This window comes from Balaenoptera physalus (genome assembly GCF_965194825.1).
Source record: "Balaenoptera physalus genome assembly, chromosome: 11".
NCBI classification, from domain to species: domain Eukaryota; kingdom Metazoa; phylum Chordata; class Mammalia; order Artiodactyla; family Balaenopteridae; genus Balaenoptera; species Balaenoptera physalus.
In genome coordinates, this window is record NC_138896.1 from 36,965,118 (window position 1) to 36,982,863 (window position 17,746).

General features: G+C 48.8%; 1 protein-coding gene across 4 annotated transcripts in view; it reads left to right on the top strand.

Moving 5' to 3' along the window:
* Window positions 1-17,746, top strand: part of BTBD9 (BTB domain containing 9) — a 401,355-nt gene that overhangs the window by 366,362 nt on the left and 17,247 nt on the right. For all 4 annotated transcript variants that reach the window (XR_014250710.1, XM_082412539.1, XM_082412537.1 and 1 more), the window contains one exon: window positions 11,698-11,776. Coding sequence is in view for 3 of the 4 variants with exons in the window: in XM_082412539.1 (XP_082268665.1) it covers window positions 11,698-11,776 (79 nt within the window). In the remaining variant the exon portion in view is untranslated. The remainder of the gene's footprint in view (window positions 1-11,697; window positions 11,777-17,746) is intronic.

Genomic DNA, 17,746 nt, shown 5'->3' on the forward strand with positions numbered 1-17,746 from the left:
TGGAGCAAATCAAGGTATTTGGAGCCTGTTCAGGGCCACGAGGGAAGAGAGGCGAGTCCTCCCTCAACCCTTCTCAAGCCCCCTGAGCCCCACCAGAGGCCTGGCTCAGCTTGGCCCAGTCTGTTACGGAAAGGAACGTCACAACATGTGAAACCTCAGCTGCATGAAGAGCCCTTGCTCTTCTGCTCTCCTCACCTCCAAGGGAGGGCCACATCTGTGCACCTCTTTACCACCACCAAGGACAGCACTCCACAACCTCTCCTGGTTACCACGTTGACTGGCTTCTCATTCGCCTGTGTGCCGGGAGTTACTACTCAGGGGCCAGAATGGGCAGCTTGCTGATTTCCCGTCTCCTCATCAGCCACTAGCGGACCATGTCACACCAGAGGGGTGGTTGGTGGACTCAGCCCAAGGATGGCAAAAGGTTGGTCTAGACACTGCCTGGCTCCTGAAGTCTGGTCCGAATGTTTATTTCCAGGGACAGCGAGGACTTTTGGCCTCTCGCAAGTGGCAGCAAGAGTCCCCTTGTTAACTCACAGACACAGCCCTGTTCAGCCTCTTCCCACCCGTCCCCCCAGTGTAGGGACAACCTGGTGCTTCTTCAGAGGAAGAAAAAGATGTTTGTTTGTGATGTGGACCTAGAACCATATGAGTAATGAGTTTTGTCTGAAGAAGATGATGGATGATCCTTCAATATCAGACAAAGTTGAGCCAGAGTGAATTTTTTATACAAAATCCTTATTTTTGGAGCCTTCTAGAACTCCAAAGAAATGGACAGAACGTGGAGAATTTGTGGGTGAGGACCTCCCAATCTCCACACTGTGTCTTGTGAATTGGTTTGTTGAAATTCTTTCAGGCTCTAGATCTCTACATTTTGAGCAAGGTTATCTTGGGTAGTAGCTATTTCTGAACCTATTTCTTATTCCCATTATATGTTCATAAATCTCCTTAGAGGTGTGAACTTTGTAGCATAAAATCTTTGTACCTAAAAAGCTCAGCCGTATTGGTCAGCTTCATCAGAAAAACCAGTGAACAAAGGCTGCTGAAGAATACCTTTTGTCCTGAGGGGAAGAGGAGGGGCGCTGTTAGGCCAGGAACTTGGATGGCAGGTGACCCAGCTGGTGTTTGGGAGGGTCTGTAGGGACTCCTCACTCTGTGGAGCAGTAAGCTTAAGACACACACACGTTCCCTTGGAAGAGCCCCAGCTTTCTTTCTCCTCCTGACCATCTCCTGGAGAAGGCAGATAATAGGCAAGGGTAAGGGTCATTAATTATAAGATCCAAGTGTGACAGAAACCCTATTAGAAAGAATGCATCTCTTCAAAAGACTTACCAGACATTTAAAAGTTTCAACAGAGTTTAAATTTGCGAGGGAAACCATTAAACCTTGTAAGAAAGAAATGCCAGACCAAGAGGGTGCTTTATAGACACTAATTGGATTGACAAGGCCTCCCGGGTTTCTACACCACACAAAAGCTCTTGCCCAGATATAGATGTGTGTGTGTGTGTGTGTGTGTGTGTGTGCACGCGCACATGCACACAAACACACAGCAACTCCCACCACCAGCTGTGTACAAACATGAATACAGAGGCAGAAGGAAACATGAATTTTCTTTTTTTCTGCATGATACTCAAAACCATTGTGTTTCTAGAACAGCTGCTTGTGAGAGAGAGAAAAACACTTGGCCCCAGAGTCTGTTTATGTGTTTGAGCCGAGAAAGCGATTTTTGTTGCAGGAGCTCTAAGTGAGACAGACAGAGTCAGAGAATAAGAGAGAGAGAGATAATTATCTAAATTATGTTCGTGCTATTATCGAAGACGAATATAGTTAAAATGTAATTAAATATGACGGGCTAGCAGGATGTAAGCCAAGCTTTGGAATGCTAATCATCAATTACTGCATCCCCTTAGGGGAATCAAGGAGAGCTCTATGGCAGAGAGTGGGAGCGGGGAGCTTGGGGATGGGGGGCTGAGCGAAATGTGGAGTATGGAAACAGCCCCCTCTCGTCTGTCTCCCCCGCACTCTCATTCAAACACTCCACAGAGGTCCCAGGACACATACCTTTCTGTAGGTGTCACAGAGTTAGAAGCGTTCAGCTCAACTCTTAGGAGGAGCTGGCAGGAGGGTCCCGACCTTCTTTTTGAAAGGAAACTTCTCTAAAAGGGAAAATTAGGCTATGAGCAGGGAAGGTAAAGCCAAGACTGGCTCAGGTTGGAGCAGTAAATGCAAGTGCATTCACCAGAGAGGCCTGAAATCCCTCTTGGTCAGAAAGTATAAAAAGCCCCCACTAGGTCCAGAAATCCCAGGGGCGGGAGGAAGCTAGGGGAAGGCTGATCTGGACTATAATTAGGACAGAAGATGACATGCGTCGTCCTAGCAAACTGCTCTCCACCAGCCACCCCAGCCTGAGGAGGGGCTCTACCAAGGCTGAAAACTGACCATGACCTGAGGAGTTCAGATGAGACTCATACAGGGCCCACCCCCGGAGAGTCTGAGTTTTAATTGGTCTGGGGTGTGGCCTGGAAGGTGGAAGGTTTAGAAGCTCCATAGGTTACTCTGATCTGCAACCAGGACTGAGAACCCGCTGGTCCAGCTAGGACCCAACTTCCATTAAGCTAGTCACAGGAAGCAGGCAGCAGCTACTGGGGACTGTATCAGCTGCAGCGTCTTTCCATGAACGCCGGTTCTGCCTGTCTCGAGGCAAAGAAGAGATCAGTATAAGATGATAGATAGATTTTTTTTTTAATTGAAACATAATTTGTGTATCAGTTCTGTTGCTAGATCTCCAAAGTGTTGAGTTTTCTGGGATTCCTATGTAAGAGTTAGAAATTTAATTCCCTCCATTTAACACTGCCTGAGCTCTGTCTAAGGCTGGGGTAGAAACCTGGCCACCTCCTGGGCCAGGTGGGTGATGTATGAGGCAGGCTAGGGCAGGCTCCTGGGCATGAGGGAGACGCCACAGGCTGGAGGGGCTATGTCCATCACCTTTACTTCGGAACTAGCCAGTGTCCTCTCAAGATGATCCCTGGATGCCAGATCATCTCGTTCTCAAGAGAAACCAGAAATTTGTATTTTTATGTGAAATCTTCTAATTTGTAAGTGGCAGCTAACTTAAGTTTTTAAAAAATACTCAGTAAACCAGCAAAGTATGTGTGTGAGCCTTCCCTGCATGACCTTTGATCTCAGTAAGCATTTGGCTGATCAGCATATGACTAAATGATCACTAATCCCAGTGGCTCCTGACAAGCTGTTTCCCTGCCACCTCAGGGCTGCAGTCAGGTTAGACAAACTTGGCACCGTTTTTCCTAAGCCTGGCACATAGAAGGCTCTCAATAAATAGCTGTTGAATGGAGGGACAGACAGAGTGAATGGCACGAGCCCAGAATTCCCTGTAAGTCGGGGCAGTGAGTTGGCTATAAAATCCAGTTAAGCATCCCGCTAGACAAAAGAATTAACTCCCAGGTGCCAGATTGGTCACTGAGGCCTGCGCCAAGGAAGGCTTCAGTGTAGCCTGGCGCCAGAGATCTGAGCAAGTGAGCGGGTTGCAGGACATGCTAGGCTGGGAGCCAGCGGGAGTGCGTGCAGGGCCCAGTTTTAAGGCTGTTACAATGCAAGGGTTCCCACCTCGCCACGTCATGGAAGATGCACTCTCCCTCACGTGCCCGGTCCACGGAGCGTCTTCAAATGTGATTAAAGAGATGAGTGTGGTCCTTGGCCCATGGCAGCAGCAAGGCAGACGAAGAACAGCTCTGAGGGACAGAGGGGCGGCAGGCAGCTGGGGGGCCAGCGCAAGAGGTGAGTTCATAAAGATCCGTCAGAGGGTCTTCAGGCCAGGCAGGCCTGGAGGCTCACTCAAGACCTTCAGCACCCGGCCCTGCTCGGTGCCACACGGCTGGGAGCAGGCACCACCGCCACTGCGTACGCTCAGTTGACAGCAGACAGCCTTTAATATTTCCTCCCTTTTCGAGAATCTTTTCTGAAGGTTCACGTTTGCCTTCTAGCCCTGCACCCAAAGGTTGTAAATAAAACGCTCCCCACGCATCCTTGCCATTCCTCATCACCACAGGCTTCTCTCCCTTTCTTGGCTCTGTTTTTTGTTTTTTTTTTTAAAGTTTTGAACTTTTAAATTTTTATCAAAGATATGCATGTTCAGCTTTCAAAGTCAAGTAGGAGCACAAGGCTTATAACAAAAAAGCAACAACGTCCTGCTTCACCCTTTTTCACCCCAGACCCCGCTCTCCAGAGGCAACTGCTTTCCTTTTTTCTCTTTAAAATTTTAAAAAATATTTTGAAAAGACAATACATTCAAAGAAAGTATATTTAATACGGTTTAAAAATGTAAAACTATAGACAGTGAAATGTCTCCTTCCCACCCACCCCTTCCTCCAGAGATGATAGTCAATGCGTAAACATATAAAAATGTGTGTATTTTCCCCATTTTTTAACACAACTTTTTCTACACCTTGGATATCTCTAGAAATTCTCCCTCCCTGTCTCTCCAGCTGCACAGTCTTTCATGGTAGGGATAGAGACGTACCACAATTTACTTAACCAGTCCCAAGTGATGAGCGTTTAGGTGGTTTCTGTTCTCGTGCTGTTCAGACGATGCTACTGCCTTGTTCCCCCGCTCAGAGCACATCTAAGCTAAAGCTTTTGAAAAATCTCATGTGATTCTGGTTCCCACATCTTTGTGCTGACCTTCTGTCTTCCCCTCCAGAAGCATTTAGATCTTCTAAAGTTTCTCAATAATATGCTTTGCTTTCTCATTCATTGTGGTGGCCACTCAGTGGCCTCTAACTTAGAAACTTATGTCCTTCATATCTGGGAAAATTCCTTGTGTTACTTTTACATTTTATAGCTCATGTCTTTTCTGCTCTTTTTTTCTGGAACATCTGCTAATTGGATAGTGGACCTCCTGGTCTGATCATCTCATTCTCTTATCCTTTTTCTTTTATTTTCTATCTTTGTCATTTTGTTTGACCTTCTAGGAAATTTCCTCAACTTAAGCTTCTAACTATATTGTTGAATTACTTATTTCAATTCATAGTTTTTTTTTATATATAAATTTATTTTATTTATTTATTTTTGGCTGTGTTGGGTCTTTGTTGCTGTGCACGGGCTTTCTCTAGTTGCAGCGAGCAGGGGCTACTCTTTGTTGCGGTGCGTGGACTTCTCATTGCTGTGGCTTCCCTTGTTGCGGAGCACGGGCTCCAGGTGCATGGGCTTCAGTAGTTGTGGCTCACAGCTCTAGAGCACAGTCTCAGTAGTTGTGGCACACGGGCTTAGTTGCTCCGCGGCATGTGGGATCTTCCCGGACCGGGGCTCAAACCCATGTCCCCTGCATTGGCAGGCGGATTCTTAACCACTGCGCCACCAGGGAAGCCCCATAGTTTTAATTTACGAGAGCGTTTTCTTGTTCTCCAAATATTTCTTTTTCACGTATTTTATTCTTATTTCAAGGGTGTGATACTGTTTTCTTTTATCTTTCTGGTGGTAATATAAGTTTCCCTGAAGTTTTATTCTGCTTACTGAACTATATCTATATCCTTTGAGATATTTTTCTTTTCTATTTGCGTTTGGTCTCTATCTTTCATGTTAGAGTCTTTGGTGATCTTTGACTGGTTGTTTACCATTAAGCGTTAGGCACTGAGAAAGCAGGCAAAAAGCTTTTTGAGTGTGGGCAGGTTTGTGGACTTCATTCAAGGTTATCAGACAGGGCTTAGGCGTTTCATTGGGAGACTCCTGCCCACTCATTCAGATCCAGCACACTGGCCACCTTCGGTTCCTTCTCATGGAAATGCTCTTCAGATCTGCATGGCCATTTCTTCCATTGTGTAGGTCTTAGCTCAGTTGTTACTTTACCGGAGAACTTCCTTAAATACATTATCTAAAGAGGTGTGACCCTCTCAGTTTACTTACACTGCTTTATTTTTCTGCATAGCCCTTCTTTAACTCTGATATATTTGTTTCTTTTATTTGTCTCTCTCTCCTACTAGAAGGTAAGCTACTTGAGGGCAGAGTGTGAAATAGGGCCTTCTTCATTAAGCACTTGATAAATATTTACAGAAGGAAGAATGGAAGGACAGAGAGGAGGAAGGTAGATCAGTATCTCTAGGTCTTTCCTCTTGGGCTGGTCAGAGTCTCAGAGGGATCCTCCAGTCCCCTGCCTGGGGGTTAAGCCTGGATCACGGCGGCCTGAAAGCCGAGGGAGGCAAGGGGGCAGGAAGTCTTGCCATCTTTCACTTCCGTGTATTCCTCGCTCTCAGCCCCTGCAGGGTCCCACCCTCTGCTGTGCATGGTGTCCCAGAGTCTAGACCCTCTCTGTTCAAAGACTCCAGAGTGAAATCCCTGTCTCTGCCGAGGTGGAAAAGGGCTCATCCCCGCTGTGCAGGAAGAAGGAGAGGGGGTTGAGGAGTCCATCTGCTCCTTTTACCTGTCTTCAGCCAGCTCCCTGCCTGCCCCCCACCGTCAGAAGTAGCTGGTGGCTCAAGGGTCTGCAGTGTGAACTCACTTGCTTCCTGTGTGTTTCTCTCTGAGGTGTTGGCAGAGAAAGATGGTGACATCTCCTCATGCTTTCTTTGTGCTTGTTTTGTGTTTGTGTGTGTGTATTGTAACACATATATTTGATATGAAACATACATTAAATTTTCTTACTGCCCTTTTAGTGGAGGGAGCAAAGCTTAACCCATGTGTTCAATTTGCTGTGTTTAACTGCCAGCCTGGCCCTGGCCAGACACTCCTGGCCATCTCCCTGGTGTCCACCACGTGTGCTGCAGAAAAAGTCTGACATTTGCTTTCCCTTTATAGTGTAGGCAGCAAAGTCACGTAATTTTTCAGAGCTGAAAAGACCAGGCACCCTTGCCATAGGATCTGCAGGATCCCCAGAGAAGGCAGGATGAGACTTAGGATGGGAAGCCCTTCTCAGCCGAGCCCTTAGGGCCTGTGTGGTGCTCTCATCACCCAGAGCCACTCTCACAAGCCCTGCACTCACCGAGGGCAGCCGCACCCTCCTCCCCCAGCCAGGCAGCTCTCCTGTCCTCTGCTTGCTTCGGACAAAGACTCCGCTGTCCTGGGACCTGGCACCACCCGGCAAACCTCCAGCCCCACCGAGGGACTGACTCCACCTTTCCCCTGACATAAACACAGATACCATTTTAATCCCTTTCTTCTCTTTCTTTTTATTTATTTTAAGAACTGTTTAAAATGCAGAAAAGAATGAAAAGTATTATAACATTCACTCACATACTCATCCCCAGAATTGACTGTAGTTAATATTTTTCACATACACTTTGTCTTTTTATTTTAATCAAAGAAATAAAACATTCCAGTTGGTGTTGAAGTATCCTTTGTTCCCCATCAGCAAACCCCATTCCTCACCCTCTCCTGAGAGACAACCACTATCATGAATTCAGCATCTCTCCTTCCAGAATAGTAAAAAAACATTTTACAAGCATGTATGTTTTCATGAGTAGCATGTTCACAGTGATTGTGAAGCACTCTGTAAACCATGTGGTGGTCTGCAGGCCGAATAGGCCTTTAGGAGGACAGTTCTTGGCCCACTTTTTCACTCTCCTTATTAACAGACCACCTACCATATTTCAGCTGCAGCACTAGGATTTTATATGCATTACAGTATTTAATCCTCATTCCTCAAGCAGTAGCTTTAGAGAGATTGTTTTAAATCACTTGTTTTTCTGGCTTGTTTAATTACTACTATGGCAACAACAACATTTTTTCCTTCCTTTTTTAAACTTCATATACATAGTATTTCAGCCTCATTATGGGTTAAATTGAGTTTTATGGGTGGGCCGGGTAACTCAGTCGAAATGTATAGCTTTATTTCTCTGGAAAAATTGCTTCCAAGCTTCAAATAGCCAATTACCAGGGAAGTTTTGGAACACCACCAGTTTATGAGTTGGGACCACAGTACCGTTTGCATTGTTCTCTGACTAGTTCATGGAAGGATAGCTAATCTCCCCAGAGGGATCCTAAGCTTCTTTAGGGCAAGCACTACATCTTGCATGTTTCCCATAACACTCAGCAGGTACCAACCTCAAGAATGTATTCAACAAATGCTTGTTTAATTCCTTCAAAACCCAGCTACCTTGTCTGCCTCCAGGAAATGGGTGCTGGTGGGAGGGTGGTGGGAACCTCTGCAGTAGTCACTAAATCATACACCATCAAACTCAGTGACTCACAGATGGGGCCCAGGGAAACAGTGTGTCTCATCCAGGTTCACGTGGCTGGCTGGTAATTACAGTAGTAATAACAATATCAGCTATTTTTCTTAGAGCCTAGTGTATGCCAGCACTGTTCTAGGTGTTTTACATTTGTTAATGTATTTAATCTTCACACACAAAAAATTTAGATAGGTATTTTTATTATCCTCATTTTACAGAGAGGAGACTAAAGCCCAGAAAGGTTAAGCAGCTTGCCTAAGGTCACAGAGCTGATAAAAATTCAAACCCAGGAGCCTGGCTCCAGAGCCCATGCTGTCAACCACTTTGCCATCCTACCTCTAGTTCATGAAAGGCCATGATTAAAACCTGCTGTCTTGACTGTCCCCCAGTGATCCTCTCAACTGGAAATATTTTACGTAATAATACAGTGCTGGCATTTTCACTTGCTTCACATCACATGATCTGTGTTAAAGCCTTGGGCGGTAGGCAAGATAGGTACTTTTTTCTAATGCTTTCATATACATTCTACCAAACTCAAACAATACAGAAAAGTACAAAAGTACAATTAATGTCTCTTGAAATTCTTCCATCCAAACATTTTGGCAAACATTCTTGTAGACATCCCTCTTTGAATGCGTGTGTGTATAGGTATTTACAGTTTAACATAATCAGGACCTCATTCTAGATGCACTTTTGTAACCAAGGGAGTGGTATTATTTCTGTCAGCATTGGACAAATGAAGAAACTACAGCTCAGAAAGCGGGCGTGATTTGTCAGCTGGAGAGATGGCAAGTGCCAGAGTTGGGACTTCAGTCCCGTGCGGGTTTTTCTGTTTGGGGTAGGTGCTCAGAGTAAAGACCCGCACGTATTTTTTGACACCCGTTGTTACTGTTCAGACACTTCCTCCCGGCACCCAGTCTCGGCTCTGAACTGAGTGGTGCTACACCCCTGTTGTTCTGTTGTCTTCCTGGGAGTGTTGCCTACTAAAGAGATTCCGAGGCCTGGGTGAGTAGGAATATTTATACAGCTCTCCGTAAGCTCAATAAAAATGGCAGTCGAGCTTTTGTGTACACTAAGTGGTGGTGATGGTGTCCTGGCCCTGTGAAGCGTGAACCCTCCTCAGGGTTGCACCCTGATTATAAATGCGGCTCTGATGTGACAGTGTCCTGATGCCGCCTTATCCTTTCCCCACTGGGCAGCACTGAAAGTTGTTGTGAAAAAGTTCAGGGGAAATGGAATCTGATATTTTGGAGGGAGAGATGCTCATTATCTCATCCTAACCAGCTTCCCTTCCTACTTGTATTTTGGTCTTGGGGTTGTTATCCAGTTTGCTGAAAATGAAATCATCTGTTCAACTCTCGGGCTGTGTTAGTGAAAATGAACTCTAATGTGATTAGATATTAATGCAGGGTAATGGAGGATTGGCATTAGATTGAAGCCTTCTGATCTTATTATTCCACAAATGCTCCCTCCTTCTCAGGCTGCTGCCCTGCCAGCCCTGCTTCCCCCAGCAGAGGTGGGGGCCGGTGGTGCCAGAGCCCAGGCCCGCCGCGGAGGCTGGGGCAGGAGACGGGAGCCGAGGGGGCCATGGTGAGGAAAGGGAGACCGGGGTTCAGGCCCGGCTCTGCCCAGGATGACTCACAGTGAACCCTCACTTCCTTCAGGGCCTTGGCCTCCACTCCACACTGCGGAGGGAGGAGGGGTCTTCCACAGACGGCATGATTAGGGGCCTGTCTGCACTCTCAGAGCCCTGAGCATGTTGTCGAGGACCGTGAGCTTACGAGAGTCAAGTTATACCTTCATGTCCAGAAGCACCGGACGATTTTTTGGATTAGCATAGGACTAGAAATCTAAGAAGAAAAGTCTTTATTCTGTCTGCTCCACTCCCGCCCCCTTCTCCACCCCAGTCCTTTTTGTGAAACTGGCTGAACCTAATAGCTGTCACTGGCTGAGGTCACTTGCCCTAGTTCTGTTTCCCTTTCCTGGAGGGGTGGTCTGAGAAGCAGGGTGGACCAGCTTTGGTGTGTGCTGCCTCTTGCATTAGCAGCAGGGATGGGACTCTGATGCCCTCGCAGCGTGGACCCGAGCTTCCCCTGACCTGCCGGAGGAAGGATGCAGATCTGTGCTCAGTCACCCTGCTTAGCTCAGAAGTGACCCCGAGGCCTGTGGGAGCGAGCCCAGGCCCAGAGTTGAAGCCCCACAGGGCCTTCCTCATAGGCCCACCCTGGCCCACAGGCTTTCCAAGGGAGCTGCATGGGTCTGGGAGCAAAACACTGAGAAAATGGGCCAGGAGTGCAGGCCCTGGGGATGGTCAGATGGCATCACCTTCATGTATGAATAATAGCCTTTTTACAAATAGAGTGATTTTTCTTATGCTATTCCAGAAACATGCTTCCAGAGGCACAGACTTTGCACACAGGATGGTATGGACTTTTTAATGACCTTAAGGGGCCTGGTGTCCAGGCAGCAGTAAATCAGTCTCAGTGGGAAGCTCACAGGGAGAGAGAAGATGGAACATCTGAAAGCAAAGGGGGAAAAACAAACCGCAAATACGTGTATTTTCTTTAGTAGCATTACTTGGTAATTAGACAATTACAGGAAACAGCTTCCCAGCAGCTGGCACTTCCACTGTGTGGACAGAGGAGGGATGCAACAACTGGGAACTCCTCACATTTCTTATGGAAGTATTACTGGCGTTTGCAGCTGCGGATGCTGAGCTCCCCGTGCGTTCTGATGAACCAGACGGTAAACCGGGAGCAGACTGCCTCCTCTCAGGGGCGGCTTGGGACCCGCTCGGCCGGGCTTTAAATGAACTGGCCCAGCCCCTGCTGATCCTTGAGGAATGGCTTTTAAAATAGTGGGGCTGCTTTTGAGCCTGCCTGGAGACTGGCTGGTCCAGAGAATAAACTGTTTGGGGGACATATTTGGAAGTGGGAAAAGGAAGGCTGGAGGGAGGCCTGTGGAGAAACTGCCTCTTCTTCCCCAGGTGCCACCACTCGCAGGGGGTGGGGTGAGGGGTTCAGACAGGAGCCTGGGGCTCACACTGCAGCGAGTGCCGCCCAGCCCCGTCCTCCCCTTGCCCTGCCTCAGCTCCTCCTCCTCCCAGGGCCCTCCAGCGAAGTCACTGCGCCCACCTGGACGCATCCATTCAGCCCACAGCCCTCTGAGGGCAGACCCATCGCGGCCCTGTTACTTCATGAACTCCACCAGCCTTGGTCACTCCTCTGTTTGGCCACACTCTTGTCACTGCGTGCACACAGTCTGCCCTTCACGCTTATGTCGAGCTTTATGAGAATCCCATCGCCTTCGCAGAAGGGCAGGGCGCCTTCTTTGATGAGATTGTAGGGGAACACCGTGTGCTCCTGACCCCTCTCCACACAGTGGGTGGAGCCCCGTCCCCGCCCCCCTACGGTGCAGGAGGCCCTCCCCGTCCACGTACTGGGCTCTGCTGGCCCCGTGCTGTCAGCAGGGTCAGCTGGGTGGTCTAACCAGGCAATGCTTGTGCTTCTCCTCACAGGTCCTGGCAATCAGTAACTTTTGAAAGACGGCCGGCCTCCTTCATTCGAATCGTTGGAACACACAACACAGCAAATGAGGTAAGGGTCCCCTTTCGTGAAAGACACGGTGATACTTCCTGGTGTACAGGTAAATGCCGCATCCTGAGTTAAATGGAGCTGTTTGTTCTACCCGCTAATGGCCTGTTGTTCAGACAGCTTGGGACAGAAGAAAGTCCTGCTCTTGTACAGTGGGGACATCGTTACCATTTCTGGGTATCTCTTCACCAGCGAATGGAAACCAGCTCCTGTGGCTTTGCTTCCGCCTACCAGCCACTCTTCAGAGACCTGGAGAGGTCAAACGCCCTGTCCTCAGAGACCTCCGCCCTCCCAGACGTCAGCTGTCTCAGTGGTCCCTGGGCCCTCTGAGCATGGTGTGCAAGGAGCCCCAGCCCCGCGGGGCAGCTGAGGCGCACAGTTGCTGGTTTCTTCTGTCCGGCCACCCGGTCCTGTGCCAGCCTGCACATAAGTGTTCTTGGGTGAGCCTCTTCCTCCCTGGCCTGTTCCTCACCTGGGCCCAGGCCTGGATCCCGGGGCAGCAGCCATTCCATTGGGCTGCAGTGTTTGTGGATGTTCCGTCACCTTTGGATTTCACGAGGGAAGAGCGGGCAGGTTATTCTCCCAACTTTGGGCTCCTGCGGTCAGGGCAGCAGGCAGGTGAGGTTCCTGGGCCTCAAACATGCTGTTTTTCTCTGGAGAAGTGCACTGGGTTCCTCCAGATCAGAGAGGAGAGGACAGTGCCCGCAGTGAGTCGAGAGCGTGAGGGAGGGCGCTTTGAGCGCTTGCACCAGGACCGCGAGCGCAGCCCAGGGCCGCGCCAGGCACGCCAGGACTGCCCCCCTCAGCAGGTGGATCCCCTCTGGGCTCACAGAGGCACCTCAGTGTCCACTCACACCGTTTAAGGTGAGAAGAACATCTGTTTCCATCTTGAGCGCAAAATAATCAATCCGTAAGTTAATTATTACTTAGCCTTTCTGTTTCTCAGGTGGGCGTAGAGTAAGCGCTGGTGCTGGTGGGTTGGAGTCCGGCAGGTGACCGTGCTGTGGGCTCCGTGTGCTCATCAAGCTCATGCTTTTACAGTCAGATGTGCTTAGCGTGCACCCCTGAAGACCTGACCGCTGGTTAAAGACCGCAGTCATAAGGAACAGTAAGGTTGAAACTCGAGGTAATAAATGAAAGGCATAAACATAGTAACCGTCCTGCAATTTCATCTTAACATGAACTTTCTCAGATCTGTACAGGACCGGCGTCCTGGGCATGTGACCAGGGCCGTTGCGTGGGGCTCCGTACCCAGAAGGGGGCTCAGAGCTTAGGGTTTAATGCTCTCCAGCACCCTCTTGATAGTCTTGGCAATTTTACCTTTGAATTTTCTTTTACAAGGGAAGCCCCCATGGGACAGTGGAGCGCCCAGCAGGGCTCGGAGCCTCGGCTGACCTGCAGGCCAGCCCCGCCCCTCCTCACCTTCCTGGGACAGGTTCTCGGCCACCCACCCCTGACCCCTGGTGCATGGACTTGCCCAGCCTCCCCCTCCTCAGCCTGCCCTGTGGCCACTGCCACCCGCCACTCCCAGTGGGGGCCCCCGCACACTTGTGGGGAGAGTCGGGATCTGGTGCGAGTCCCAGGATAGGGCCCTGGGTGCCGTGAGCGTCTGCCCTGACCTAAGGCTCTCCCCCAAGCCTGAGCCAGAGCGAGCGCAGCATCAAAAAAGCAAATGAAAACCCCAGGACACGTCAGGAGAGACACTGTGGGAGCAAAGGAGAAGCTTTTTTCCTGCCTTTTTGAACAAGAGGCTCTACGTTTTCATTTTGCACTGAGCCCCACACATCATGCAGCTGGCCCTGGATTCATGCATTATGTTTGTCAAGTCTGAATTCTCCAGGGCACATCAAGGTGCTTCTGTACTTCAAAAAGCATTTTAAGAAGTGCAAATATTGTGATAATTTATATTCATTTTGCCTTTTTATTTATTTAGAATAAAAATGATACACGCCCACAATGTGCTTCTTGCAGAGAAGAGCTTATAAACAGAAGCCTGAAACTTTTTCTTACCTCTTCATTTCAAAACAAACCTGAAAATTATAAAAGTAAAGCAACTGATATTTTTTAAAGCATAAAATTAAAGAACTCTAAACATCAGGTCATAAAAACACTTTTTTCTTTTTTTTGATGATGGAACAAAAGTAAATTTGAATCTGCATTTTAATATATATTTGAGCCCCAAACCAAACATCATAGTTGTTAAATTTTGCCAATAAATCTCGATTTTTCTTACCACTTAAATTAATTATGTATGTATTACTTACTAAATTGGAAAACAATTTGAACTTATCTTTACATAATAGTATATGAAGCTAAAATTAAATATTTTTATTTACAGTCACTTGTTTCTTATATAATGCATTAAAAAAAAGACAAATTTTTTCCTTTAATTCCTAAATGGGACTCTGTAATTATCACTTACAACAGAAGGAATTCTTAAGTCAGAGAAGGCTGAGAAGCACTGGAGCAAGTCTGGTCAGAGTCTTTTTTCCAGCCCTCAGCCCCAAGCCCATCACCTCAGAGACCAGATGAAAAATAACTTCCCCTTACAGAACTCTAAAGCTGGAGTGCAAGATCCCCTCTCCCTGATGAGTTTACAAAAATATCTGTGCACGGAGCCCCAGCTACTTTGGACCTGCCAGTTTGCATGGGTTGACTTAGGTCGCTAATTAACAGGTGACCCGTCATATTTGGCTGATGAGCAACTTGCTCAGCTGCCTTATTGAGTGGGTTATTGATCAAGAAAAAAAGCCTCAGTGTAGTGTTGCCAACCTGGGAACATCTCAAATCATAAAATAAACAATGACCAGGATCATAAGGCAAGATCCATAAACTGTCATTCTCAGAGCAAACAAGAAGGCACAAGAGTTGAATTTCACAGAGCACCAAGGATATAGTAAACCCTCAAAGAGAACGTTCTTTACTGCAGCACACTGGGTTCTGGGCATCATATCCCCATTCTTAGAGAAGGGCAAGGATGTGGGGCAAAAGTCAGAGGTGTGAGGGAAGGAGGGTGACTGGGGTCGGTCGGGCAGGACTCCTGGGGAGGCCAGGCCTGGGAACCGTGATGGCACCGACGGCCGGGGAAGGCAGGCGGGGGTCCAGGACAACCCTGGTCCCAAGTCCCATGGAGCCAGAACCGTGTCATGGGAAGACAGCGGTCAGGGAGCCTCTTCCTCACAGTGGAGCGGAGGCAGGGGTTCCTCAGTCTGGCCCTGCTTGTTTGCTGAGTGACATCAGTGGCCTTGGTTTAGTCAGAGCCAGGACCTCTTTCCCTTTAGATGCCGAATGTTACCAGCCCAAAGACTGTGTGCAAATTTCAAGAAGCATAGATGGTATCGGTTTCTAGCATGGGAAGGTTAGATGGTCTGTGTGGATAGCAGAAAGAGAAATGTGCCACATCTCCCAGGTAAGACTGGTTTCCGCAGGCACTGCCCTGCCTGAGAGGGGGGTCAGCGCAGGGCGCGGTGGGGAAGCGCAGCTTGGAGCTCCTGAGAGTTGAGAGCGTTCAGCAGAGACGGGAGGCTGTTCGGGCAGCAGGTGGAAAGTGGCCTGTGTATGCGGCCAGAGCTGCCGGTGGCTCAGGAACTGCCCCCACCTGCAGACATCCCAGCTGCTCGTGGGATAGCAGAGGTGTCCAGAGCTAAAACTGATGGGGATTTCTTGCCTGATGCGGGCACATGTCTGTCTTGCCATAGACGGCCAGGCGTTCCCGTGTCAGGCTCGGCATCTGCGCTGCACTCTGATCCCCACCCCACCCCGGGTCAGGGCCAGCTCTCAGGTGACGCAGCCGAGGAGGGCTGCGGACGTTCAGATTTCTTGATCACCTGTTTGGGCACGCTTCTGATTTCCTCAGCATTTCATCCCTCTCCTCTGGGAAGTGCGTGTCTGCTCCTGGCATCTGTCTCTCATTTTCCTTTGTGAGCACCACGGCGATGAATTCATTTAATTTTTTAGCTACGTTTACGACTTCTGTCAATAAATTCCCCTAATGTTTACCTCCCAAAGACTCCACCACTTGCTTCAGTGACCTCCTGCTCCTTGTGTACTCAGTATTTCCTTGTCATTTATCTTAACTTCTCAGAACATTTTCCTTTCACTGCCTACCAGCAGAGTTTGTCATCCTGCCCCTCCTCTCTGCTCTGTAATCCTCCCTGGGGCGTGCTTCTCACGTTTCTCTGCTCTGCCCTTGGATACGATCCTCCCGCTGCCCTTTCGAAGGCTGCTTTCCTCTGTCTTCCTCTCACGCTTAGCACTAGATGGCAGGCACATGTCAGTTTGTCTTTCAGCGAGTGCCCCCTCCGTCCTGCTCTCCTTCAGTTGTTTTCATTCATCTGAATCTTCCCAGTGCCTGTAGCCAAAAAGGTCTCCTTGGCTGTTTCCTCCATCACTTTCTCTTGGTCTCAGTCACCAGTGCAACCGTGTGGTCATTCCAGCCCACCTGCCTCAACTGCTACTTGACTCTGAGCTACTCGAGAGGCAGGCATTGCTTCCCTTTCTAAAGCTCTCCTGTCTGAAGGACGTTGGACATGGCCTTGTCAATAGGACCACCTTCAGGTCCCCGTGGATCTGAAGTTTCCACTCGTGCCGTGCAGCGGCCGTGCTAGTTCTGATGCAGCTCCTCTCACACACCCTTCATTTTCATTTCACTACTTACCACAGCAAAGCCGCAAAGGCACACTGCTTTGTCCTTAAGGAGGTCAGGCTGGGTCCAAATGAGGTCTGTCTGTGGACCTATGCCAGTCCGTCAGTCTATTAAAAGAAATAGAAGTTACGCCTGTTTTTTCTTATGGTTTTGATGAAACCTGGGTTGGAGAGCGGGTTCTGGAGTGATTTTTCAGGAGGCAGAGACCTCAGGGGCACAAGCAGCCCCGGGGGTTAGAAAGGACTTGTAGGAAAAGCTAACTTTCTGCAATATGGAAAGACCCGTGGGAAAGCCTTTGCCGAGTCAGTAATAGAGAGTGAGGATGGAGTTGACAGTCTGTAGGCAGCTCTCAGGTCTCCATTTATGTATTGAATTTATGTAGCTGAGGAGACAGGCTATGTGGTATTTGTCTTGTATCCTAGCCTTAGCCTGGGCCTGGCGCATGTGAGCAGAGAGTACCTGCTGCCTGAGTGAGCAGATGAATCGTTCGGTCTGTCCGTCCATCTCTCCCTCTCCCCATCAGGCAGCCAAATAAAGGAAAAGATTTAGTGAAACAACTTCTCATCCCCGCGATCCACGGGGATGAACATTACAGTATGTTGAAGGAAAGAAGCCAGTACAGAAGAATCCATGTAGTAGGATTATGTTCATACAGTCGTCAAAAACAGGCAAAACTAAGCTGTAACATCTAAGGATGTGTACACAGAAAAGAAATGATTATTATTAAAGCCAGACTGTGGTCTGCAGCGGGGAGGCTCCGATCAGGAAGGGACCACAGGGCGCCAGCGATTTTTCTGGTTCTCGACCTGCGTGTGGTTTACACGGCTGGTGTTGACTATATAGTTATTTAGCAAGCTATACATTTGAATTTCATGCACCTTTTAGTGCATGGTTTTCACAATAAAAATGTTCTGGTTTAAGCAAAAGGGATAAATTGACGAGGAAACCAAAACTGAGCGATGTTAAGTGACTCGCACACAGTCATGCCTGGTGAGTGGCAGAGCCAGGGTTTGAATCCAGGCAGTTGGCACTTAACATCCAGGCTGCTCTGTCTCCCCAAAAGGCATAATAAATGGTAAAGCTTCAGAAATGAGCCCAGCTCTGCCCGGGCCAGGTCGTCGAGTCAGGCGCTGGTGAGCAGATGGTCCCTGCGGGCAGGCTTCGTGCACCAGCCCGGGCTGGAACCAGGAGAGAAACCCAGGCAGGGCCCTTCCCTGGGGGGGTTGCAGCTGCAGCGCCTGACAGAAGTCAACCCACGAGAAGACCGCCTTCACCTGGAGTGGGGGTGGGGGGATGCTGCTAGGAGCAGCGCTGGCGGAGGCCGAGTG